This window comes from Giraffa tippelskirchi, chromosome 11 (genome assembly GCF_054371585.1).
Source record: "Giraffa tippelskirchi isolate mGirTip1 chromosome 11, T2T-mGirTip1v1.2.pri, whole genome shotgun sequence".
Taxonomy (NCBI): domain Eukaryota; kingdom Metazoa; phylum Chordata; class Mammalia; order Artiodactyla; family Giraffidae; genus Giraffa; species Giraffa tippelskirchi.
Window position 1 is genome coordinate 5,432,877 of NC_137285.1, and position 25,650 is coordinate 5,458,526.

Genomic DNA, 25,650 nt, shown 5'->3' on the forward strand with positions numbered 1-25,650 from the left:
AGATGAGGAAGAAATAGACTCTTCTTAAGTCCCGGGGCTGTGACCACTTGACCCTCACAGGGCAATGGGAGGCAGCAAAGAAGTCAGGCTCAGAGTCAAAAAAAACGTCTTGGCCTCAGTCTTCATGTTTGTACAACGGGTGCTGGGAGGATTTGCTGAGATAAAGATCCATAAAGATAAACATCCAGGACCTGTATGTCCTGCTGACTTTTTAATCTGCAAAGCTGCCCACAGTAGGTGCTCAAGCATTTGTTGAATGAATGAGTCAACATTTATAAAACACTCAGCCTGGCAATAGGTAATATTATTATTATTAATGGAAAATGGAGGGCCAGAGAGGTGAAGTAACTTGCCTGAGCTCACACAGCATATCGGTGGTAGAGCTATTAATAGGAGTTGACATTAGGGTGAATCCAAAGCTGGGACTGCTGGACTCACCTACACCTTGCCCGTTTCTAAAAAATGCTGAGTACCTACTCTGTGCCAGGCACTGAACTTGACATCTCGAGGGCACAGAGAGGAGTGAGACACAGTCCTTGGCCCTGATGAGCTTGGAGTCCAGTGCTGCTGATCAACAGATGAACGTGAGGTTAGACCACAGGCGGAAGCTTGTGGAGCGCTGAGAGCTGGCACACAGGGGCAGAGAACAGAGGGGGCAGGACATCACTCTGTGAGGTCAGGGAAGGCTTCTGATGATCCGTGACCCCAGAGCGCGGTGTTTTCCAAAATCAGTTGACCTTGACCCAATGTCAGAAATATATTTTACACAAACACACTAACACACACACGGAAAAAAGTCCCACCAGATTATTCTTACTTGTGTACTTACTTGGTTAGCTTAAGAGGTTTTTTATTTTTATTGTGGTAAACATATATAGCATGAAATTTACCATTTTAATCATTTTTAAGTGTACAGTTCAACGGCATTAAGTATATTTACAATGTTGTGAAACTATCACCAACTGTCCATTTCTAGAATTTTCATCATCCCATACAGAAATTCTGTCCCCGTTACACACTAACTCTCCCTTTCCCCCACCTTCCCACCCCTGGTAACCTCTGTTCTACTTTCTGTCTACCAGTTTCTCTCTTCTAATTACCTCATGTAAGTGGAATCACACTATTTGTTCTTTTGTGTCTGGTTTATTTCACTTCGCATAACATTTTCAAGGTATATTCATGGTGAATATACCCAGTCCCTCCCAGGATGCTGGGTACCAGAATTTCACTTCTCTTTTATGGCTAATATTCCATTGCATGTATATACCACACTTCCTAAATGATTTATAATCTATAGATTGGTCACAGTCTGCAGTTTGAAAAGCACTAAGTGGGGTCTTGCAGAGTGAATAGGAGTTTATTGGGCCCAGATGGGCAAGTAGCAGCGAGACCAGACAAAAAGGCCCCAGAGTGGGTGGGACTGAACAGGGAAAACTAGACATCAGGGGTCATTATTGGCCAGCAAAACTGTTTGGTTTGATTCTAATGAGTCTTAGAAATGCTGCTGTGAACCCCTAACCTTGCCACTTTCTCTTCATTGGCACAGTGTCTTCATTCATTCATTCAGAAAATGTCCATCAAGTTCCTACGTGTGCTCAGTCATGTCTGACTCTTTGCGATCCCATGGACTGGAGCCCGTCAGGCTCCTCTGTCCTTGGAATTTTCCAGCCAAGAATACTGGAGGGAGTTGCCATTGCCTACTCCTGGGTATATTTCAAACCCAGGGATCAAACCCGTGTCTGTTGCATTTCCTGCATTGGCAGGCAGGTTTTTTTTACCACTAGCTTCACCTGGGAAGTCCTGAATTCCTACATGGTACCAGCAAATAGTAAAGACCCAGAAGCAGGCAGAGCCCTTGCCCACAGGATGCTTGCTTTTGAGTGGGGTGGACAGAAATTCATCAAAGAGGTAATGCTACTTACTGGATGTCACACTATCTGGTCCTCAGGCTGGGAGAGCAACCTGGGAGGGGCTGGGGAAGACTTCGCTAAGAATGTGGCAGCTGAGCAGAAGGATGGCCGTGCCTTCTTAACTGGGCAAAGAGGACGCAGGCAGGAAGGAGCCCTCCAGCCTTGGGCACAGCATCCGCCAAGTCCCGGAAGGGGAAAAGCAAGGATAGACTTGGGGCCAGTGTGGGCTCCACTGGGGAGACTGGGGTGGGCCCAGAGAGGTCTCTGGGGCCGGGCACAGAGGGCAGGTGAGAAATTTGATCTATATTCCCAAACGGTGGGATCCACTGGCACGTTTTAAGGATGTAGGTGTCGAGGCAGGAGGAGGGTTGAGTGTGACTGAATTTGATCAGATTTAGATCCTGGGTGTTGTTAGGGCTGGGGAGGGGCAGGGGAGGACCAGGGAAGGGATGGAGCCAGGAGAGATTTCAACAGGACCTGAGGAGGGACAGGACATGTCTGTGTGTGTGTGTGCGCGCGCGCGCGTGTGTGTGTGTGTATGTGTGCAGGTCCACACATTCTCCGATGAATGTCCACATCAGGCAAGCATCTCCAGGCCTCCCTCCCTCCCCTGGAGACTCCTCAAGGGAGGAGAAGCTGCAACCAATGAGAGGAGGAGGTCCAGTGCCCAGTGTGCGGCCCCTCCCTCTCAGTCCCGCCTCCGGAGCATCCCTGGGTCTCTGCCACCACCACCCCCAACCCCCATGCTCCTGTCCTCTGCTGGCTCCCTGTGATTTAAGAGGCATTTTCCTTTTGGGTGATATAGATTCCCAAACGCCGCATCCATCTCCTGGGGCCTGGTAAGGCCCGCTGTCTGAGTTATAGCACACTGCTTTCTGCATGTTCGAGAGGGGCACAGGGAGGCATTGCACTCTTCTGCTCGCTGGGCCTGGAACATTTGAGCAAACATTCCTGGCTGCTTCGGACGTTACCAAACCCAGATGAGCTCACCCGAGCCAGAAGTGGGGGGTTGGGGGGGTGGAGCTGGCGCCTGGAGCCCACCCAGAGCTCACCAGGTGGTCCGGTGGCCAATGTCACAGGCTGCTGGGCCTCCACTGGCGAGGTGGTGGCTCCCAGGAGGGTGAGCCTTGCACAGCTGGGGCCTGGCCGGGAGAACCCGGGGTGGGTGGGGTAGAGGGGGTGTTGCCCCTCCTGGGAGCTGGCAGAGCGCTGGCGTCTTGAGGACTCTGGATGCAAGCTGGGAGCCTCGGGACCTCACAGCTGGGGTCGGGGAGGGAGCAAACGTGTGACACAGGCACCTCATCAATCCTTTTCGGGCAGCCCTATGGGAGCTGGGCCCGCCCTGCAGGGGCCTCGCTCCTGCGGCAGTAGCACTGCTGTTTATTGAGTGTTAACTATGTGTTAAGTGCTCTGTGCCGGGTGCCCCCTCCCAGACAACCCTCGGAAATATCATTCTCCCCATTGAACAGATGGGGAGACTGAGGCTATGAGCGGGAAAGCCACTATAAGCGGCCAAACCTGAGGCCTCTGTCCGCATTCACCCCTGGGCCACGCTGACCTGCCCATTACATGCAGAACAACGTTCAGAGGAAGATCTGTTCATACTGTCACGGGCCAAACAGTGATAATTTGTGAACGTTTCCAAGGATCTGACTCAAATAAGCACATTACTCTCCCTGGGCTCTACCTCCTTGTCAGAGTGGAAGGGCATTCAAAGCCCAACAGCCCCGAGTCCACTTCACAGCCTGAGTGTGGGGCAGCAGGGGGTTGGAGTGGGGGGAGTCTGAGCCTTCCCTGGGGAAGTTCTGTATGACTCCTGCCAGGACGCTTTGGGCAAACTGTGTGGGCTCTGGTTTCAGAGGAACTCTCCCCATGCTCTTTCCCAAAGTGATGTGCATTCCTCTACATTCCATTCTGCAAAATGGGCACATGCCTAGGACCCCTGTTGCAGGGGTGCTGTGGCAATTGTTACGGGAGAAATAGCTTTATGACAAAGACTTAGATGGAGCCCAGCACACTGTGATGCCTCAAGCCTGGAGACTGTTTCCCTATTACTGTGAGCTGCTGGGGGAGGGTTGCATCTCCTATACAGGAGCTCACATTTCCAGAAAGTCCTATTGAGGATGCCTCTGTGTCCTTATAACCCCCCTCCATTTACCTCCTAGGCGAAGTGTGAGCCTGTTACACTTAATCCATCCTCACAGGTGCCCAGTGAGGAAACTGAGGCACAGGGAAGGGGAGGACCTGGCCACAGACCTCAGATCTGTGTGGTGCTCTGAGTCGCACCACCCCGCTCCTCTGTGATGGAAAGCAAAGAGGGATGGGATAGAGTTGAGCAAACAGGGACCTACCTGATCACCCTTGCCCCTGCAGCTGCTGCTGATTGATACCCGCAAGGGTTCCCTCCTGGGAGACAAGTCTGTGACCCCAGGCACTGCGGAACCAAGTCTGAGTGACCTTCCCCTTGCCTTGGGGGTGATGCTACTAGCCCCCATCCCTGCCCCATGGAGACATCACTGAACAGCAGTCTTCCCCAGCAGGGGAGGAGTGGGGATGGGGGGACCCACAGAGGTGTGACTTGAAGAGATTTGACTAATGACTGGCTGGTCCAAAGTTTTCCCATCATGCATGCTTGTTTGGTTCCGTTTATGAAGCTGCTTTGCCAGATAGATTCTCTGTGGTAATGAGCCCACATAGCTGATTGCAGTAGGGAGAGAAAACTGAAGAGGTGGGGGTGGGGGGAGATCATGCTAAATAGGTTTGTTGAATAATTATGAACCCTCCCGAACTTTCCCATTTTCTGACTAATTGTGTGGTGCATGATGCGTGATGTATGATGCCTGTTTGGTTTTTTTTTTTTTTTTGCTGAATGGGAACTTTTTCAAGGGGAGGCTGGACTGGGCTCTGGAGTCGCCGGGGCCTCAGTTCCAGCTCGTGGGGCTGGTTTGAGTTATTTTGGGACCAGGGCCTGGGTTCAGTGCACTCTGCTTAGAGAATGGAAAATAGAAGCTCATAGCTGGATGCTGTCTGCGAAAGAGAAATCGTCATAGATGGAGAAGTCCACTGAATAGCCTTAGGATCCTATGGACCCAGGCTTGGGCCTGGGCCCTGCCACGGACAAGCCTCATGGCCGCCAGCATGTTCCCAAGGGTGAAGGTGGCACCATCTTCCTGGGAGTGTTTTCGAGATGAAACAAGGTCTCAGAGAGCTTCCATGCTCAGAAAAAGGGGAAGCTCTTATCAAAGTTGCTGTTCACACTTTCAGGCAGTGGTCCCATCTCAGATCAGCCAGGATGTTGCCCTGGCGTTTGGATGTCCGAATTGGTTCTGAGCTAGATCCTGAAAAGGGAGTGTGCCAGAGGGAAGACTGGGTTGCCAGGGAGGGCTTGATGCTGGGAAGCCGAAATGCCTCATGGTGGGCAGAGCTCTTTTCCTGTTCATGTGGCCCTTTCCGGCCAGGTGAGCTGGGAAACAGCCACTTACGACCCAGCTATTGTTCATGGGGAAGGTCAGTGGCTTCGCCATACTGAGATCCTGTGTCAGGTCCCGGGGGCCTCCTGGAAGCAGGAAGGTGCAGGAAGGAGCCCAGAGGGAGGAGACTCCACCTCAGGCTGGGCGTGTCCAGGGGAGTGAGAGTCTCTCAGGGCCCGCCCATACCCCTCCCCACCCAGCCCCTGCTTCTGCGATTCAGACGTGGCCCACATTTGTACAGACTGTGGGCTGGTTTGCAGGCCGATGGTGGGGATCACTGCGGGTCTGGTGTGAGTCCCACTCTGCCTCTCGTTTGCCGGATGACCCCAGGTCAAGTCCCTTCATCTCTCTGTACCTTAGTTTCCTCCTTTATAAAATGGGAAAACTAATAGAACATGCTTCCCTTGAGGCTCAGAAGGTAAAGAACCTGTCTGCCAAGCAGGAGATGTGGTTTGATCCCTGGGTTGGGAAGATCCCCTGGAGGAGGAGGAAATGTCAACCCACTCCAGGATTCTTGCCTGGAAAATCCCATGGACAGAGGAACCCGGCGGGGCTACAGTCCATGGGCTGCAAAAGAGTCACACAACTTAGCGACTGAACAACAACAACAGAACCTACCTCACAGGGTGTATGTGTGTGTGTGTGTCAGTCGCTCAGTCGTGTCCACCAGGCTCCTCTGTCCATGTAATTCTCCAGGCAAGAATACTGGAGTGGGTTGCCATTCCTTTCTCCAGGGGATCTTCCTGATGCAGGGATCAAACCTGGGTCTCCTGCATTGCAGGCAGATTCTTTACTGTCTGAGCCACCAGAGAAGCCTATACAATACAATAATAGAATATATGATAGACTGTGGTAATATCTAGTCTATATAAAAAAGGTTATAGAGTGTAGTCTGGGTGTTTTCCCACACTTTTAGCCCCCAGACACCCCGGGACAGTGGTAGAACCAGAAAATGGAGCTCCAATCCAGGTCTTGCTCATGGTCATGTGGTTAGGGTTTGGCAAGCTGGGATTTGAACCTAGGATGCCTCTTTTGTAAATGCTCCCTGGCCTCCGTCTGCCCCCCCTCCCCGCCCCTGCCACTGAGGGTGGGAAGTCTTACTCAATGGGAAGCAGAATCTATCTGTCCTCGATGCCAGGGCCAGAGGAGACCCTTGTTCACGCAAACAACCCTGGGGTGGGAGAGTCAGCACATGTTGCCTTAATCTGTGCTGGTTCCTTGGGGACAAACTTGGAACTTTTCCTCTCCCAGACCTTGTTTCCAGGGAAACCAGTGAAGATGGCTTCTGGGGTCACCTTCAAAGGCAAAGAAGAGGGAGACCCTGAGGTCTCCAAGGTCCTTTTAAAACTCACCTCTGTGTCACTTGGCTTTGCTTAAAGCCCTTTCATGGCTGGTTCCCCCAGGACAATGTCCAAAATTCTCCATCTGCCTATGTGGCCCTCCTGATCTTGGGTCCTTGTTGACCTCTTGAGCTTCAGATCCTGCCCCTCCCTCGTCTGCTCTCAACGAAGTGCTGCCTGAAACTTCCCACACTCCTTCTAATCTAATTCCTCTACTTGGGAAGTCTTTGAAGCCTGATTGGATTGTTAAACTCCTTTTCTACCTTCAAAACCCATCTTTGGGAACACTTCTGTATTATCCCTCTCTCTCAGGACAGTGATTTTTATCCCTTATAGTGTGTGACATAGTCCCTTTTGCATGGAATACTAGGTTCCCTTTGATCTGGCTTGAGGGTTGGGACTAGATCTTCCACTATTTTCTTCTGAGTTCCTAGGCTGAACCCTGATATTCAGTACGCACTCAGTATGTATTTATTCAGTGGAGAAGAGACCCCCAAAGACAGCAGGCATCAAAAATAGAGAGAGGGAGGGGGGATGCTGTTGCTTAGCAACTGGCAGCCCATGGTTACACGGAGGTCTCATCCCTTCCAACCTCTAGCCAGCTACTGCATCCTGTATTCCGGCCATAGCCGGACCTTCCCCAAAGACTTCAGCCCTGGGTGCTCCTTGAGCAGAAGCTGGGCCTGCATCCCCTTTACACCAGCACAGTTGGGGATGGGAGAGTGTGATGTGAGTACCTAAGACAGTCATCCTTTTTCTCACAGACGGGATGGTGAGGCAAAACTGATTTGTCAAATAAACCCAGTTTCTCTGGCATCCTTGTACTGCTTTCTACCTCCCTGGATCCAAACACAGAAGAAATGATAATGTTACTAATGGTAATAAGAGGCTACCTTCTAATGAATGCCCGCCATTTGCCACCCTCTGTGCCACTTTTAAAACATTGTCTCCAATCCTGATGCTCCATATGTACTGGCGATGAGTCCCCCTCCCAACAGGGGAAACTGAGGCTCAGAGGAGGAAAGTATTTTGTCCAAGGTCACACAGATCAGCAGTGGTGAAGCCAAGATCTGAATTTGGGTGTGCAGTGCCAAGGCCCACATACATTCTGCCACTAACTCAGGAGAGAGGTGACCATAGAAGCAGGTTGCCCTCCAGGCATCCTGAGGGACTTTGTCTGCAAGAGAGACTAGGTCCACTCTGATCCTTGTGAGTTTCCAGCTCTGAAGGGCATGCAGGTTAGTGAAGAGAGGGCTGAGGATAAAACAATGTATGTGTGTGTGCACGCACACACACTAATTTGAGGATGGTACTAATCGTAATCACAATAATATTAATGATGATCACAATGGCAACAGTGACAAAAGTAGTCAATATTTCTTGGCACTTACTGCATTTTCTGCACTGTGCTGATCACTTGACCTGAAGGAATACAGACAGGTAGAGCAGGCGGTGGTTAAGAGCCAGGCCTCAGATGGGTTTGGAATCCCAGCCCTGCCACTCTTTTGACTTTGGGAAAGCCATTCGTTTAGTCTGACGTTCCATGGCCTCATCTGTAAAATGGGTTCAGAATCCTAACTTTAAGCAGTTGCTACAAGGATGAAATGGGACCCTGGATGAAAAAGCCCCGGGGCCCCACACAGGGAGCCGTCAGTAACCTGCAGCCAGTGTGCAGACGTGTCCCCTGTGGAGGCATGTGTGTGTCTATGACTGTCAGTGTGCATGTCTGTATTGGTTTGGGGGGCCTGATGGGCGAGGGTGATGGTTGTGTGTCTACTGGAGAAAGGGTGTTGAGGGTCGATTGCTTTGTGTTTTCATGGAGTGGGGGCGCTCACTAGTTTGGGACTGGAGTTCCTGGGGGCCATTCCGAGCAGTTCCCTACTTGTCACCAGCAGAGAGCATCCCTCTTCAGATCTGGGGCCTGCCGTCCAGCTGTGTCTCCTCCTTTCCTTGCCCGGGAGGCCCCTCGGACACAGTGCCCCTCTCCAGGGAAAGGCTGAAAGAAGGGGAGGGAAAGGGCCCGAGGAGGTTGGATCCTGTCGCCCCTGTTGCTTGGGGCTCTGTGCCGCCAGCGGGCGGGGACTTAGAATTCGTCTGAGCGCTAGGGGGCAGTGTGTCTGTTCCAAAGAAGCCGCGGGGCCGGTGCAGGCGGAGCGCACACACAGACCGGGGCAGCGGCGCCCACACCGCGGAGGCGTACCCGCCAGCACATCCACGGGCACAGATGGTCACAGAAAAGGGCACAGGCTCTCACACTAGTGGGGAAAACAAGACTCAACATGAGCAGAGATACAGGCACACAAGGTGCAAGGCCCACAGCCATGGACACACACACACAGGTATACAAACAGAGGCATCCAAAGAGAGAAGCAAGGGGCTGGGGGACAGACAGGGCCACTTGCAGAGACACAGCAAAGCGGGCACACACAGATGTGGATGCAGACACGCTCGGATGCCGGGCACCCGCTCCTGGGTGGAGACACGAACACAGGCACATGCCTGCACACCCCGCACAACATTGTTCAGTGTTAAGGAAAGGTGACCCAGACACACATCCTGAACAGAAACCCAGCCGGGCCCAAACACACCCTGCTTTCAGACACTCACACACCTCGTAGACTTAACTCTTGGAAATAGCCCCAGAAAAATACTCCCACACCAAACCCCCCTCCCTGGAACGCACAGAATTATTCCACAGGAAACCTGCCCAGGTGTTCAGGGGACCCCCGCCCAGCCCCGCGTGAAGTCATGCCTCAGCAGAGAGCACAGTCCAAGCAGGGTCTCCCCAGAGTGCAGGTCTGCGAGCCATTCTTCCCACCGCCCGCCCTGCCCACCCAGGCTCCAGACAGGCCCTGACTCTCCTTATTCCCTCCAGACACCCAGAGACATAAGTGTTCTCACAAGGGGGGCCTCCTGAGGCACCCAGAGCCCGGGAGCCACCGCTCTGGACCAGGTATGTGGCCAGGTGTCACGGGTTTTGCACAGGTCTGTGCCCGTGCAGGGTCCTCTTTCTGGCAGCCATTTCTTCTTCCGGTCCCCTTCCTCGCTCAAGAGGCCCTTCCCCTGATCTGGCCTGGGGCCCCAGGGTGGGGATAGAGGGGGTGGTCCCTGGAGGCCTACCCAGGCCCTTTATTTCTTTGTGCCGAAATCAGCCAAGCCTCAGTCTTTTCTCTGGCCCTCACTTCCCTGTCACTTTGCTAAGTAATAATTTCCATGTCCAATTCCATTTCTTTTCTAGTTCTGAAACCTCTAAGCTATCAGCAAGAGGATAGTTCACATGAAAACTAATTACACAAAATCAATATTTAATCACAGACCAACAACCTGATCCTGCAGAAAAATCCTTTTAAAACTCCACCGCCCTGTACAAATACTTCTTCCTGGATGCTTATTTATGGACCCCATTTTTTGGTGGGGGTAATTTTCATTTTTAATTTCAAAAAGAAAAAAATATCTGTAGACATCCACCACAGGGAGGTCCCATGAAGGGCCTGGGATCTGAGCTGGCTTCTGCTCTCTGACTTTTAAAGTTGCACGTTTTTATCATTTTTATCGTTTGCTTTTATTTTTTATTCTTATTGGGTGGTGGGGGGAGGGTGTTATTTTCTTCCAGAGTCTCTGAAGACCCTGCTTCCTGACTCCCCTTGCCCTAAATTGAGCCCGTTTTCTTGGCATTTTCGGTCCTGGAACACCCAGGCTTCCCACCAGTAACTCCGGGGAGCAATGAATCTGCTCAGCTCCTTGTGGTAACTTTTTAACTCCCTGCCTGCGATGGTGGAGTGCTTAATCTGAGGTTTTTAAATAAAAAGGGCTCAGGGGTTGGTTTTATTATAACGTTTATTTCATTTCAGATTTCATGCGCAATTTAGCAAACGCTAGACAGACTTGGGCGATAAACACTTTCTTTTGTGGGGGGAAAAGGCATTTTTATACACCATGCTTAATTTTATTTAGATTTAATAGCGATATCAGGGGCACTTCAAAGAAAGTTCCTTCCCACCCCCCTCCTAAGAATGCTGGCCTGCTAGCAAAATCACCTCGTGCTATTTTATGGCAAGGAAAATTGAAGGCCTTCTCCCCCTTCCTCCCCTACAAACGCTTTAGGGAGGAAAATACACACACACACACACACACACACACACACACACGCACGCACGCACGCACACACACACACGCACACAGAATAAACACTTCCTCTATCCTCCATCGCCTCTAACTCCCAACTTCTAATTGCAAGATAGATTGCAGCCTCAGTGGGGATCAGGAAGATCTAAACATTTTAACTAAGATTATTGGGATAAATATTTCATAAAGAGCAGGGCAGATATTAAATTACTCCCATTGATTTTAGTATCACAACCCAATTCCGTTCCTTGGCCTCTTCAGTTTAATTGATCTCTTAAGGAGGCCAACCTCGCTCCGGAAGAGGGCCTGGGCCTTGACCAGAGTGCCAGAACCAGGGTGCGCTGGCCGGCCAGGGTGGCCCTCTGCGCGTTGGTCTTCTCGGGGGCTCCTAGCTGCCTCGCCGCTCTGGCGCTGAGCTCATCCTAAACGCGCCCCCATAAAGTGGCAGAGTGGTTATGGAAGCCGGTCACTGAGAACGGGGAACCCTGGACAGCGAGGACAGGGAACAATTGTGCGCGCCCTATGAGGGAGGAGCGAGTCAAGCACCCCTATCTCTCGAGGAGATCCCTAACTTCGGGGTTCCCTGTCTGTTTTCACCTCCAGGAAAATCCAAGGGTCGGTTAACTTGGGTGCCACAAGTAATCAGACAGCGGTGGAGAGCCGAAGCTTCGCCCCAGTGCTGAAGTGCAGTCGACACCAAGCGACTTTCCGCGGTGAGTCCAGGATCTTTGCCTGGCGACCCCATTGTCTGAGCGCCCCGCACCGCTAACCGCCCGCCTCCCCGCCCCCTAGCCACCCCGCAGGTCTCGCTTCAGTTGGGGGTGGGGAGTTGGGAACTGTGGTGAATGGGAAGCGGGGTGAACAAAGCCAAGCTCCCGCCATTCTCCGCCTGCGCCCTCTCTAACCGGGTGCGCGGGGAGGCCAGGGCGAGCCCGCAGCGCGCTGGCACCGGACCCCGAGGTTAACCGGTGCGGGGGACCCGGAGCAGGCGAAGTGCGGGTTCGTGGCGGGGGCCTCAGCAGTCAGCACCCAGGACCACCTTAAGAGCGAGCCCCGCCCCGGGCCTGGAGCTCGGGCTGCGCTGATTGGTGCAAATGTAATGGCTGAAATTGATTGCTGAAATGCAAAACTTGTTGCTGCTTCTCCCGGCTCTGGGCGAGAGGCAGACACAGAGAGGGGAGCCGAGACCCTCGGAACGCCCCACGCAGGCCCCCCCCGCCAGCCAGGAGAGGGGTGCGCGGACCCCCCAGAGCTGCCCCCGCCCCCTCCCATTCCGGGCTCCGAAAGCGCAGCCGGAACGCCTTAGCCTGCTAGCCCAGCGTGGCCCCCCAACCCGCGTGCACCCCCCTCCCCGGGTCCGAGGGCGACTTGCGAAGCACCTCGGCGCGAAGGCAGGGAACCCTAGCCTTGGAGCGCCCCAACTCCTCTTCTGCTGCCCGCCCGCGCCTGGAACGGGGCTCGGAGATCCCCGCGAACTCAGAGACCGAACAGCAGAGGACGGAAGCGTCAGGCAGCGGACGTGGCCGCGAAGCGGCGCGCCGGGGTGCAGCGCACCCGCCGCGGAATAGGGGAGCCGCGCCTTCCACCAACCCTCGGTTTCAACCTCGGTCGCCCGCCGCTCCTCCTCAGCCCCGCTGAGCTCCCGGCTCGGGGGCGGGCACCAGTGATGCCGAGCGGAGCTTCCAGTCCTCCGACCCGCTGAAGAAGCAGTAGCCGCTTGCTGGGGCCGACGGGGACTGTGCGAGCCGATCGTGCTTGGCTGAGGCTCCGGCTGCGGAGCGCGGGGACTCCGGGGGGAGGGGGGAGGGACCGCTCGGTTTGTGCCCCGGCGCCAGCCACGGCTTTGAAGGGTCTCCCTGACTGGCCCCTTAGCAGCTCCGCCGCGGACTCCGGGAGGCTTCAGGCAGCATCCAGGGGCTCCCCATCCAACCCGATCGGACTTAAGAAGGTGATTGCTCTGCTTTCCCTCCCTCCTTCCCGCCTCCTTCCCCCCACTGAACTTTTTGTCTTCAGTCACCCGCAGCTCCGTCCCCTCCCCACAAACCCACCCGCGGCTGTGCCAACCGCCCTTGGCATGGGCCCCCCAACACGGCTCCTGGAGGCCCCGCGGCGCCGCAAGATGTGAGAGGCCCGCGTCGGGCAGAACGAGAGCTTCGGGAGAGGAGCTGATAGCCCCAAGCCTTCACAAGCCAGGCGAGGTGGCGGTGCGCGCTGCGCCCCGGCGGTGCTGAGCGTCCGGGAGCGCCCTAGCCAGGGCCGGAACGAGTAGCTGGCCGGAGGCGCGCCGCGGAGAGCAGGCTGTCATGCCCTATTGATCCCCCCGCCCCCCGCCAAGTATGTTTGGGCTGGACCAATTCGAGCCCCAGATCAACAGCAGGAACGCTGGCCAGGGCGAGAGGAACTTTAACGAGGCCGGACTAAGCATGAACGCCCACTTTAAGGCCCCGGCTTTCCACGCGGGGGGACCCCCTGGCCCCGTGGACCCTGCCATGAGCGGGCTGGGCGAACCCCCGATCTTGGGCATGAACATGGAGCCTTACGGCTTTCACGCGCGCAGCCACTCGGAGTTGCACGCGGGGGGGCTGCAGGCGCAGCCGGTGCACGGATTCTTTGGAGGCCAACAGCCCCACCACGGCCACCCGGGAGGCCACCACCCCCACCAGCATCACCCCCACTTCGGGGGCAACTTTGGCGGGCCGGATCCAGGGGCCTCCTGCCTGCATGGGGGTCGCCTGCTCGGCTACGGCGGCGCGGCCGGCGGCTTGGGCAGTCAGCCGCCCTTCGCCGAGGGTTACGATCATATGGCTGAGAGCCAGGGGCCGGAGAGCTTCGGCCCGCAGCGACCCGGGAACCTGCCGGACTTCCACAGTTCGGGGGCCTCGGGCCATGCCGTGCCTGCCCCATGCTTGCCGCTGGACCAGAGCCCTAACCGAGCCGCCTCCTTTCATGGCCTGCCCGCCTCCGGTGGCTCCGATTCCCACAGTCTGGAGCCCCGGAGGGTGGCGAACCAAGGAGCCGTCGACTCGCTGGAATACAATTACCCGGGCGAGCCGCCCTCGGGACATTTCGACATGTTTCCCCCCTCTGATTCCGAGGGGCAGCTGCCTCATTATGCAGCGGGTCGTCAGCTTCCCGGGGGCTCTTTCCCGGGTGCCTCGGCCCTGCCCAGAGCTGCAGGCATGGTGGGCTTGTCGAAAATGCACGCCCAGCAACAGCAACAGCAGCAGCAGCAGCAGCAGCAGCAACAGCAACAGCAGCAGCACGGCGTGTTCTTCGAGAGGTTCGGCGGGACTCGCAAGATGCCCGTGGGGCTGGAGCCTGGAGTCGGCTCCAGGCACCCGTTGATGCAGCCTCCCCAGCAGGCCCCGCCGCCCCCGCAGCAGCCGCCCCCGCAGCCGGCCCCGCCGCCTCCGCAGCAGCCGCCCCCGCAGCAGCCGCCGCCGCCACCGCCCGGGCTTCTAGTCCGACAAAATTCGTGTCCGCCCGCGCTCCCGCGTCCCCAGCAGGGCGAGGCGGGCACGCCCAGCGGCGGCCTGCAGGACGGGGGGCCCATGCTGCCCAACCAACACGCGCAGTTCGAGTACCCCATCCACCGGCTGGAGAACCGGAGCATGCACCCTTATTCCGAGCCGGTATTCAACATGCAGCAGGCTCCCAACCAGCGGCTGCAGCATTTCGACGCACCCCCCTACATGAACGTGGCCAAGAGGCCGCGCTTTGACTTCCCGGGCAGCGCGGGAGTGGATCGCTGCGCTTCGTGGAACGGCAGCATGCACAATGGCGCTCTGGACAACCACCTCTCGCCCTCTGCCTATTCCGGCCTGCCCGGCGAGTTCACGCCGCCTGTGCCCGACAGCTTCCCCTCGGGGCCACCTCTGCAGCATCCGGCCCCGGACCACCCGTCCCTACAGCAGCAGCAGCAGCAGCAACAGCAGCAGCAACAACGCCAAAACGCGGCCCTCATGATCAAGCAGATGGCGTCGCGGAATCAGCAGCAGCGGCTGCGCCAGCCCAACCTGGCCCAGCTAGGCCACCCCGGGGACGTGGGCCAGGGCGGCCTGGTGCACAGCGGCCCAGTGGGCGGCTTGGCCCAGCCGAACTTCGAGCGCGACAGCGGCGGCGCGGGCGCCGGGCGTCTGGGCACGTTCGAGCCCCAGGCGCAGCACTTGGCGCAGGAGAGCGCGTGGTTCCCAGGTCCGCATCCGCCGCCGGGCGACCTGCTGCCCCGCAGGATGGGAGGTTCAGGCTTGCCCTCCGACTGCGGCCCGCACGACCCAGGACTGGCGCCGCCCCCTCCGCCCGGTGGCTCGGGGGTGCTGTTCCGGGGCTCTCTGCAGGAGCCGCTGAGGATGCCCGGAGAGGGCCACGTGCCCGGGCTGCCCTCCCCTGGCCTGCAGTTCGGGGGCAGCCTGGCCAGCCTGGGCCAGCTGCAGTCGCCCGGGGCTGGGGTGGGGCTGCCCAGCGCTTCCTCCGAGCGCCGGCCCCAGCCACCTGATTTCACGGCGCCCGCGCTCGGTGGCCAGCCTGGCTTCCCGTTCGGCGCAGCGAACCGGCAGGCCACGCCGCACAGCGGCCCAGGCGTGAACTCGCCCCCGAGCGCGGGCGGGGGCGGCGGCAGCACGGGCGGCGGCGGAGGCGGCAGCGGCGGGAGCGCATACCCGCCGCAGCCTGACTTCCAGCCCAGCCAGCGCACCTCGGCCAGTAAGCTGGGCGCGCTCTCGCTGGGCTCCTTCAACAAGCCCAGCTCCAAGGACAACCTGTTCGGCCAGAGTTGCCTGGCTGCGCTCTCCACCGCCTGCCAGAACATGATCGCCAGCCTCGGGGCCCCCAACCTCAACGTGACCTTCAACAAGAAGAACCCGCCCGAGGGCAAGAGGAAACTGAGCCAGAACGAGACCGACGGCGCTGCCGTGACCGGCAACCCGGGCTCGGATTACTTCCCAGGAGGGACTGCTCCTGGGGCTCCAGGGCCCGGAGGCCCGTCGGGGACCAGTAGCAGCGGCTCTAAAGCCTCTGGGCCGCCCAATCCGCCCGCCCAGGGGGACGGCACTAGCCTCTCCCCCAACTACACCCTGGAATCGACGTCGGGGAACGACGGCAAGCCGGTCCCCGGGGGCGGCGGCCGGGGACGGGGGCGCAGAAAAAGGGACAGTGGTCACGTGAGCCCCGGGACCTTCTTCGACAAGTACTCGGCGGCGGCGGCGGCGCCGGACAGCGGGGGCGCGCCTGGTGTGAGCCCAGGGCAACAGCAGGCGCCGGGCGCAGCCGTCGGGGGAAACTCGGGAGAGGCGCGCGGGGCGCCTACGCCTCACGAGAAAGCGCTCACGTCGCCATCGTGGGGGAAGGGGGCCGAGCTGCTCCTGGGGGACCAGCCAGACCTCATGGCGTCCCTGGACGGTGGGGCCAAGTCGGACGGTAGTTCCCCGCACGTGGGCGAGTTTGCCTCCGATGAGGTGAGCACGAGTTACGCCAACGAGGACGAGGTGTCTTCCAGCTCTGACAACCCCCCAGCCCTGGCCAAAGCGAGTAGGAGCCCTCTGGTGACAGGCTCGCCCAAACTCCCTCCCCGTGGGGTGGGCGCCGGGGAACACGGACCGAAGGCACCCCCGCCCCCGCTTGGCCTGAGCATCTTGTCTACCTCTACCTCGACCCCTGACAGCTATGGCGGAGGGGGCACGGGCCATCCCGGCACGCCGGGCCTGGAGCAGGTTCGGACCCCGACGAGCAGCGGCGGTGCCCCGCCACCTGACGAGATCCACCCCCTGGAGATCCTCCAGGCACAGATCCAGCTGCAGAGGCAGCAGTTCAGCATCTCTGAGGACCAGCCCCTGGGGCTCAAGGGTGGCAAGAAGGGTGAGTGTGCCGTCGGGGCCTCGGGTGCGCAGAATGGCGACAGCGAGCTGGGCAGCTGCTGCTCCGAGGCGGTCAAGAGCGCCATGAGCACCATCGATCTGGACTCGCTGATGGCAGAGCACAGCGCCACCTGGTACATGCCGGCTGACAAGGCCTTGGTGGACGGCACAGACGAGGACAAGACGCTGGCGCCCTGGGAGAAGGCCAAACCCCAGAATCCCAACAGCAAAGAAGGTATATGCGCTCGTTCCCAGTTCCCTTCTCACCTGGCGGATACCCGCCCCACCCCCATCGCCGGCCTTGGCGTCTTCCTTGAAGGCTGCAGGAAAGGGGAGGGTCCCTCGGGGTCAGAAGGGCACAGGGCCTTCCTGACAGCCCAGCTGGGAGCTGGTACCCTTCCTTTGGTTACCCCAGGGGCTCCGTGGGCAGACCCCCTTCCCTCCCCCTAGGTGCTGCCAGGTAGATTCTAGTTTCACAGCTGTAGTAACAACTTAAAGTGGCAACCCATTTGGGGATTATTGTAGAGTACCCGCTGTCAAGTTTTAGCTGAGTTTCTGGGTGCCCTGAGGACTAGGCCTCTTCCCTTTCACACTCAGACCCCTCCTCACCTCTCAACGTTCAGGCCTATTCCACTTTTCAGGAGTTTCCTACCATCCTCCCGCCCCCCTCCAGCCTCCACTTCTTGGCAGGACACCTGGGAAGCTGTGTTAATGCCTCCCCATCTTTTCCTAGTCAGCCAGCCTGCAACTTGAGCTCCCTCGCCTGTGCCAGCATCTTTGGGGGAAAAAGTTACCAGTTCTGGTGTCCGCAGCATCATTCAGAGGCAACGCCTAATTTGACATTCGTTCCTAATGAATAGCTGTTTTGTCTCTTCTTAACGATTAGAGTTTCATTGAAAAACTGGAGACCTGTCAGGGTTGTAGGAGGCAGGCAGGCTTTTCAGAGTGCACCTCCTTGACATTTGGTTGTGGGGGGGTGGAGAGTGTTGGGCAGGGGGCAGGGTGGGGTCTACTTGGCAGAGACCAGACCAGTCGACCAGGGCATCATTTGTGCATGGGGATATGGATATATATTCTTAAGACACAAAGGACCCGAGTTTGTCAATATCTCGCCTGGCTTTGGTGACAGATGTCTGCTCCCACTTCTCCTTTGCATTCTAAGTACTCCCTCCCTGTCGGTCCTGGAGGCCTTTAAGGTGGGTGGGGTGGGGGTTAGTAAAATGGACCACCATTGCCGTTAAAGTAATAATAGGTTTTTTTTTTAACCTAAAGGTGACCGGGGCTGCAGCAGATATCTGTTTTATTTTTTTATGGGGCCTTTTTAGGTAGCATCATTTTCCACCCCCCACCCCATACCCACCTTTTGCTTTTAAAACCTCCCTGAATCCCCTTGGTCTCACCAGTCCATTACCTTGGAGCCTGTAGCTGGCAATTTAACTGTGTCTTAAAAAAAAATACATCTACTGATCCTTGCGTTCTCTTAGGGTGGTTCTCCTCTGCCTTCAGGTTCTACCTTCCGTTTCAGTCCACATCATGCATCCTGCCGTCTCTTGACCCAGGGTTTAAGGTGCGGGTTGGTTTTAGGACCAGGGGATGGGGGCAGAGGGAGAGGGGGAGGGGAAGTGCGGCAGGAGTTGGGTGGCTCAGAACTCCGGGCTTTCACCGCCCGTCCCGGGTAGCTTTCCCGCTTGGGTTTTCTAATTCATGAATGCGGCCTTGCTGCTTTTCTCTTTGTTCGCCTACTGCCCAGCCCGGGACGCCGCTCTCTCATTTGAAGCTGGGTGTTTAGCATGCACAGCAGACGCTGCGGCCAGCATCAGCATTCTCCAGGCTTCTCCCAGGCAAGGCCATAAATTGGTTAGTTTGGGACCCTCCGCTGCTTCTCCCTGCCCACCCCCCCTTTTTAAATGGAGTTGGACTCAGCATCCTGGTCGCTCTGCCTCCCTTCTCTTTTATTTTCTTGTGCACAACATCTTGGTCCTGCTGATCGATAGCTGGTTAGCACAAATGCCAGCCCCTGTCACTTCTACCTGGCTTGGCCTGGCTGCCCCTCCCCCTCCCCATTCTCCCATCCCTCCCCACCCCCCATAATTAAGACCACATTGGCCAAAATGGTGTGAGAAGAGTCAAAAAGAAAAAAAAACCCGATTTAGAGAATTAATGAAGAAAAACCAATAGCACTTGGCCTGCAAGTCTTTTGAAGGGCCTTAGGTGCAGAGGAATTGGGTGGTTTTAATGAGATTTTTTTTTTTCAAGGTGTTGGACTGTTCCCTTCTCAGCCCGACTAATCTTCCTTTGCAGAAAAAAAAAATGCAGACTGAGAATGAAGAAATGTCATAAAAGAAATGTTTTGTTTTGTTTGTTTCATTATCACTGTCAGGCGTCAGGAGAAGGAAAGTATTTTTTTGAAAACAGATGCTAGTCAGTTTCGGAGTTGATTTCCCCCTGTCCGCTAAACAAAACCCTCCCCTGCACACGGAGATGGGAAACTTCCTCCAGGGACCAGCTTCGGGGCTGGCTGCCTTAGAAGCCTCAGCAGGGACACCCACTTGACCTCCTTTGTTTTCTACTCTGTGATGTAGGAAGGACAGTTTCCTAGATAAAGCCCCGAATTGAGGTCACTCACAGCTTCTGCAGCCTTGGGACTGCTAGTTAAGGCTTTGTAAGATATCTGCATCTGATTCCTGCTCCCTTACTGGTAGTAAATAAGGACGATTAAACTTTCCATTATGATAACACCCCGCAGCTCCATCTGCACGTTGTATAAATAGGTACACGGAGCCCTCAACGGGCCCCCGGGTGCCCTGGCTGAAAATCAGAATGAAGTGTACCCCTTCGAAACAGGGTAGAGAGAAAAAAAAAAAAAAAGAAAAAAAAGAATTGAAAGGAAAGCATCCTGCTTTTCTGTAAACACAAGCCCAGGGTCCCATCAGCCATGAAGCAGCTTTGAATGTACCTTCTCTAAGTTCCAACCCCAGCGAGCACTGTCTTTCACGCTCGCTCCCATCCCCCCCACCTCAGGCAAAGCCCATTTTTGTAATGATATTTTATTTTGTCACGCCATAAAACACGCCAGTACTAATGTGATTAAATATTAACACTGTTTCTGAAATTTCTTCGCTCCGATGACAAAATGCTAGTCGGTGTTTAACAAAAGTGATCCTGCTCAGATTGGAGAGGACGTGCCCATATTGTCTTTTGGGGTTTAGATGTCCTTCGGAGGGGAGGGAACTTGACTGGCAAGTTACGCTTCTCACAAAGTCTAGGCCAAAATCACATGTGATGATGATCTTTTTTTTTTTTAAATACCAGGACAGTGAGCCTCTGCAAATTATGCTTCCTCTGACTTCTTAATCAACCCGCCAAACAACTTTTATATCATGAAACTGTAGGTCTCGTCATGAGATTCTGTTTGCACAGAGTTGGGGTGGGGGAAGGGTGAGGTTGTGCAGAGGGGGAAAAAGAAAAACCAGCCTGAGTTTGGGCCTATTCAGATATCTATTAAATCAGTGAGGATTACCTGAATTTGAAATTAGTTTGCAAAATCATCCACCCATCTTTGTAATAGGTGTGTGGCTATGGAGGAATTTCAAAACCCAGAGAGGAGAAATCATAATTGATTGTAGATAAAGGATATTAAGCCTAAAAAAGTGTGTCCCCCTGCCCCTGCCCACAGGTCCCTTACAGGTTTCAAAACTTGAATTAACTCTATTCCGTAATAATTTTATCCTTGCCAAACTTCCATTCTGTTGGCTGTTCTCTATCATGAAACCCAGAGACGTCTAGAAACACTGTTTCACACACATGGAAACGGGAGAGGTCTACGCTCTGCATGCTATCCGGCCCTTTTTGGAAGTATGATATTTTTACAGTGATGCGGGAGAAATTTTTGGAATTTCATGCTTCTCTCAGTGTTCCCGTCAGAGCCCAGTAAAGCAGTGCTGAGTAGCACTAGGCAGGCAGGATTTGAACGCTGAATTCCCTTCGTCGGGGGCAGGCAAGGGGGAAGGCGCCTAGTGCTGTTTGTTTTTCTGAGTCGTTTTCCCCACTTCTCACACCGTGGAGAGAATTTTTAAGGCTCTTTCCAACTGGTTTTGGGAAGGCAAAGCCTTGCAGTCCTATTTCCCCAAGAAATCACCCAGCACGGGTTGCATGCCTTCAAGTGACTTTTGCAGCCTCCGGAAGATGTAACCCAAAACTTCGCAGGTGTTAATCAGGGGTAATGTAAACAGATAGGAGCCCCCTTTGTGCAGCTGACGGTCTGGGCCTGCCTGCTCCCTGGCTAGTCCAGGACACACAGCTACTCTTCTTTGGTGCTTGTTTAATATTTCATGGTTGTAATAAACCTGTCTTCTTTGCCCGCCTCCCGACATAAAACCCCAACCTAGCGCACATCTGCAATTATACATTTCTACTAAATATTAATAAAGGACAAGGATTTCCAAGGGGCTGAAGCTAATCGGCATTGAACTTGTCGTGGTTTGTGCCACTGGATTTTTTTCTGTCTGTTTTGATTTTAAATAGGCTCTGCCTTCTAATATGGAATGTACACTTCTATGTTATCATCTGTATCGATGTACATAGTATCTGTAGATGGAAGGCCTGTTCTCAAGATAGCTTTCTTTAGCTTTCTGAATTTAAACCTAAATTCATTTAGATTTCTGGTGAGGCCCCTTCAGACCAGAAGAGACTGTTGAAATGTACTTCTATTTTATTGAGATTTCTAGGAAAGGAGTGAGGGTTGGTTAATCTAATTTCTCTTTCTAGCAATGAAATTCTATGATTCCTGATATGATTTTGTTTGCCTGACAGAGGTATTTAAATTTCCACAAAGAATCTTAATGGGTCCTGAAAATACAGCTGCCCTTGCCAAGAAGTTACTTGAGATTCTCTGGCTCATATAAAATATACATCTTTAATAAACAGTCCGAGAGGACCAGGTGAAATTAGAGGAGGGGCATTCTTCCCACTCTGGAAGGGCAAACTTGAGCCTATCTTTGGGATTTCACAGAATCTCCTGAACCCACCATATGGTGGAAAATTTAGCAAAAATCACCTTTCTCTCCACTTGAGTGACAGTAACATCGAGTCGTGTTCTTTGCCCAGGGAGTGATCTGCTTTACCGAAAGCTGTTAAGAGATAAATACTCCACATGAGAAATACTGTATTTACCTCTGTTTGGTTAATTTTAGAGATTAAAAAACTATAGCTTTATGTAATAGAATCAAATGTCCGGGCAGTGTGTGAGGGCAAGAAGGCTACCTAAGCTCACTGCAACATGAAAGTACCAAACCTCTTAGATCAGAGGGGACGTGAATCTATGGGGGGCCCCTGAATCTATGGGGGATCCCCTGTAACTAGTGGGGGCACCTTATATCCTTCCCTCAATGCCCCCCTGCTTGTTCCACCCATGTCTTCAGTCTGGAGGGGCTGGAAGAACCCCAGCTTCATCGTTTTGACTCAAGTCAGGATTTTGACTTACCCAGGCGATGTGTTTGTTTTAGGACGATGTCTATTTTTAGGCACATCTTGGGTGGACAGATTCTAGTGTGGGTTTTGATTGCTAGTGGCAGGGATGTTGATACGTACACAAGTGCATGATTGAGAAGAGAGACATTTGGGGGACATTTTTCAAGTTTCCTCGCTTTCTGGTACACCTTGGAGCCCAGCAAAGTGATCTGGGGGCTGGCTTGAAAGAGTGTGGCCGACGTGCGGTGTCCGATCGGGGTCCATCTGCAGCCCACGGGAGGGGAAGCAGGGCCCATGGCCTTCTCGTGGGAAGGAGCCCCTCCCCAGCATACGCGCATATACATATGCATGGCCAAGTATATTTCCATCAAATCATCCAGTTACTCCTTTAGTTTCCCCTTAATCTGCTTTCCGAAAGCAGAGTAGGGCTGGGGAGGGTGGGAATGGGGGAAGCGGGGAGAGAAACCAAACCTTCAGTCTCTTTGGCCTTAGCTGACAGGTTCTGATTCTCTAAAGGACTGAATGAGCGCACGTCCTAAAAATAGAGGAGGATTTTGAAGATCCTAATTACGAAATCTCGGCCTCCCGGGCCTCCCAGGCTGTGGGTGACTTTGATCTGGAGTATTTTGGTAGCAGACGCACGTCGTCCCTCGCTGGGTTCTGCGCGTGGAGGTGTCTCTGGCTGAGTTCAGCTAACTGAACTCTCTCCAGCCAGGGAGAGGAATCTTTTGAATCAGGGCCCACCACCCCCTCCCCCACGCCCCCTCCCAGTGGTGGGAAGCGGACGCTGCTTCTCATTTATGGAAATTCTTCTCCTTTATTGTAATCTTTTGGTACCAACGACTTGGCGGAGAGGACGCTGGGCTTTTGAATTAGTCACAGCTTTGCCTTCAGGGTCCTGGTGCACAGCAGCTCAGCCAACGGTCCCCCCAACTCACGAACCGGACTAGAAGGGAGAGATGGTTCCGGAACCCTGGCCCATCACGTTTTGCAAGATGGCTTGCCCAGGGCCGTGGCAGCCTTGATCATTTTTTGCCATCTTCCAGTGACTTGACAACATGATCCTCACGCAGCCTCATGGGCCCATCGGTGACTTTAGGGTGTAGGTCAGAAGCTACCCTGTGGGTGTGCACATCCGGGGCCCCGAACTCCTAACTTCACTTTGTGACCGGGACCGAAAAGCAGAGTTCAGTTTCATATACTTGCACGGAGAAGGGATGTTTGCGAGCCATCATTCTCACGGGGTGTAATTACTGAAGGACACGGAGGCTTGCTTTGTTTGCTGGCTTGCATTTTAATCAGTGGCCTCTGAGGTTTGGGAAGCAAGAGGAGGGTCTGCTCCCAACATGGTGTTTGTCCAGGAAGGACGGGTTGAGGGGGCTGTGGAGAGGCTGCCCAGCCTTGAGAAATCCAAAGGGGTCTTTGCTGGGCCCCAATAGCTTTCAGTTTTGGTCTCACAAGGCCCCTTTGGACTGCCATCCTCGGCACCTCCTCCCGAGGGGGGAGTCCCTCGTAGCCCCAACATCCCACATTTTCGTTTTTCCTTCTTAGCTGAGAAAGTCGGCAGGTTTTCATCACCTCCACTTCCTGTAAAGCGGGATCAGAGGGAGTACTTTACGGCGGTCGTGCGTGGAACTTTTCACGATTTATGTACATCATTGTAAGGACCCAAATGCCCTTTAAACATAATGGCAGTTGAATTTAACAGTTTGGAGGCCTTAGCGCATTCACGATAACAAATTGGCTCTCTAAGTATCCCAGAAGGAACATCATACGTGGGATAGACTTTTCCCCAAAGAAGGGGAAACCTCCAATAAACATCCCCACGCAAACTCACAAGCCAGAGGGAAAGCAGGGTTTTATGTTCTGATCATTAAAGCTCAGGGGTCCAGCAGACTCAGCCTGCCCCGCCTCCCCTGTAGCTGGTAGGATGGACCGTGTGACCCCAAGTCTCTGTCTTCTTCCCATCTTTGACAACTCTGGAAAACCTTGGACCCTTCGGCGATTGGCCCTGGGATTCCCATTCTTAGGGGGAGGATCTCTGGTTTTCCGGGCCTCAGTCTGACTTATCTGTGCTAGTGTTCAGTTTAGGTGAGTCAGGTGTGTTGGAAGATGGATTAGGGACCCAAGGAGATGGTTCTGTGGAGGCATCTTTGGGGCCCATTGAGTAGGATGACCTTTGGAAAGTTGGAGGGAACCATCTCTTGTTTTTATCCTGTCTCAAAAACCCTGTCCACGGCGACTCAGAAATAGACAACATTGTCATGCCTTTGCCGGAGATGTGGGCTAACTTGGGTGCTGAGACCCTTCTGGGCCTCCCCACTCCCCGCCCTGCCTCCCTCCTCCAGAAGCCCTCTCTCTCTTGTGAGACCTAAGTGGCCTGGAGATGTGATCTGAAGGTTTGAAATGAGTTTTCCCTTCTCATTGCTGATGATAATTTAAAGAGGGTTTGGGCATGGAGGTTTCCTTTGCTCTTAGAGCTCAGGTCAGTGCTTTGACTGGAGTCAGGCAAGCTTGGACCTTTTTGGCCTAGGTGACTTTGTGTGGTGTGTGACAGGGGAAAGAAATCTGTCTGCCCCAGAGTTGAGGGCCCCAGTGATGGTGTGTTCCTGGTTGTATTTAGGAGCTCCTGCAATGAGAGGAGATGCGCACACATGCGCATGCACTTGTACACACACACAGACACACACACACACACCTGGCCCCCTGTTCATCCAGTCGTCCAGGGCAGGGTGTGATGTGAAAAAGATAGGACCCTTTAAAGTTACCGTGAAGCAGTGTTTTCAGGCGCCCTTGGATCTGGGAACACAAGTACTGTCGAGTGATTGGCAACGACCACCAGGAATAAAATACTTCTGAGGGACCATCTTATGATCAGAGAGGGGCCAGGAGAGTCGGCAGAAAACATAGCCTGCTTTGAAATCCCCAGAGCTCAGCCTTCCAGAGAACGCCTGGCTTGGCTGAGAATTCACAGGGAAGTGAGCAGGTTCTACCCGGATCGCATGGGCTGTTGGAAAAGTCCTTGAAATTCAAGGGCCTGAATCCTGATCTGGACATTCTGTTCTTTCCTATGAGCCGGAAGGCAGAGAGAGAAACAGCCGCCGTTAGGAACACTGGATGCAGACTGGGGTGTAGTTTATTTTCTTTGCGGAGGACAGTGATTGATGGATGGATGGAGAGGGGAGAAGTGTGCCCCTCGAAGTTGAGATGTTGTTTACCAATGTGGGGTTCAGCAGTGGAAAATAATTTAGAAGTGTGGAAGTCATTTATAATACCATTTCCTGGGCAAGGCTGGGGGTTGAGGGCATGGCTTGGGGGCTGGTGTCAGCCCTCACAGAGGACAGAAAGTTCTTGGCTCAGCTCCCCCCTGCTGGGCCTGGGGCTTCCACATGACTGCAGCTGTATGGGGGAAATAGATGTAGGGGACCCAGCTTGGGGCTGATGACCGCATCGTGGGTCTATTAGCAATCAGACCCCCTTTCTG

General features: G+C 54.5%; 1 protein-coding gene and 1 long non-coding RNA gene across 3 annotated transcripts in view; both read left to right on the forward strand.

The window, feature by feature from the left end:
• Window positions 1-11,910: 11,910 nt before the first annotated feature.
• Window positions 11,911-25,650, forward strand: part of MN1 (MN1 proto-oncogene, transcriptional regulator) — a 49,254-nt gene continuing 35,514 nt past the window's right edge. For both annotated transcript variants that reach the window (XR_014069437.1, XM_081544368.1), the window contains exon 1: window positions 11,911-16,932. Coding sequence is in view for 1 of the 2 variants with exons in the window: in XM_081544368.1 (XP_081400494.1) it covers window positions 13,182-16,932 (3,751 nt within the window). In the remaining variant the exon portion in view is untranslated. The remainder of the gene's footprint in view (window positions 16,933-25,650) is intronic.
• LOC145527061 (uncharacterized) lies at window positions 17,101-19,043 on the forward strand. The gene is made up of 2 exons (XR_014069438.1): window positions 17,101-17,819; window positions 18,288-19,043. It is a non-coding gene; the product is annotated as an uncharacterized LOC145527061 (long non-coding RNA).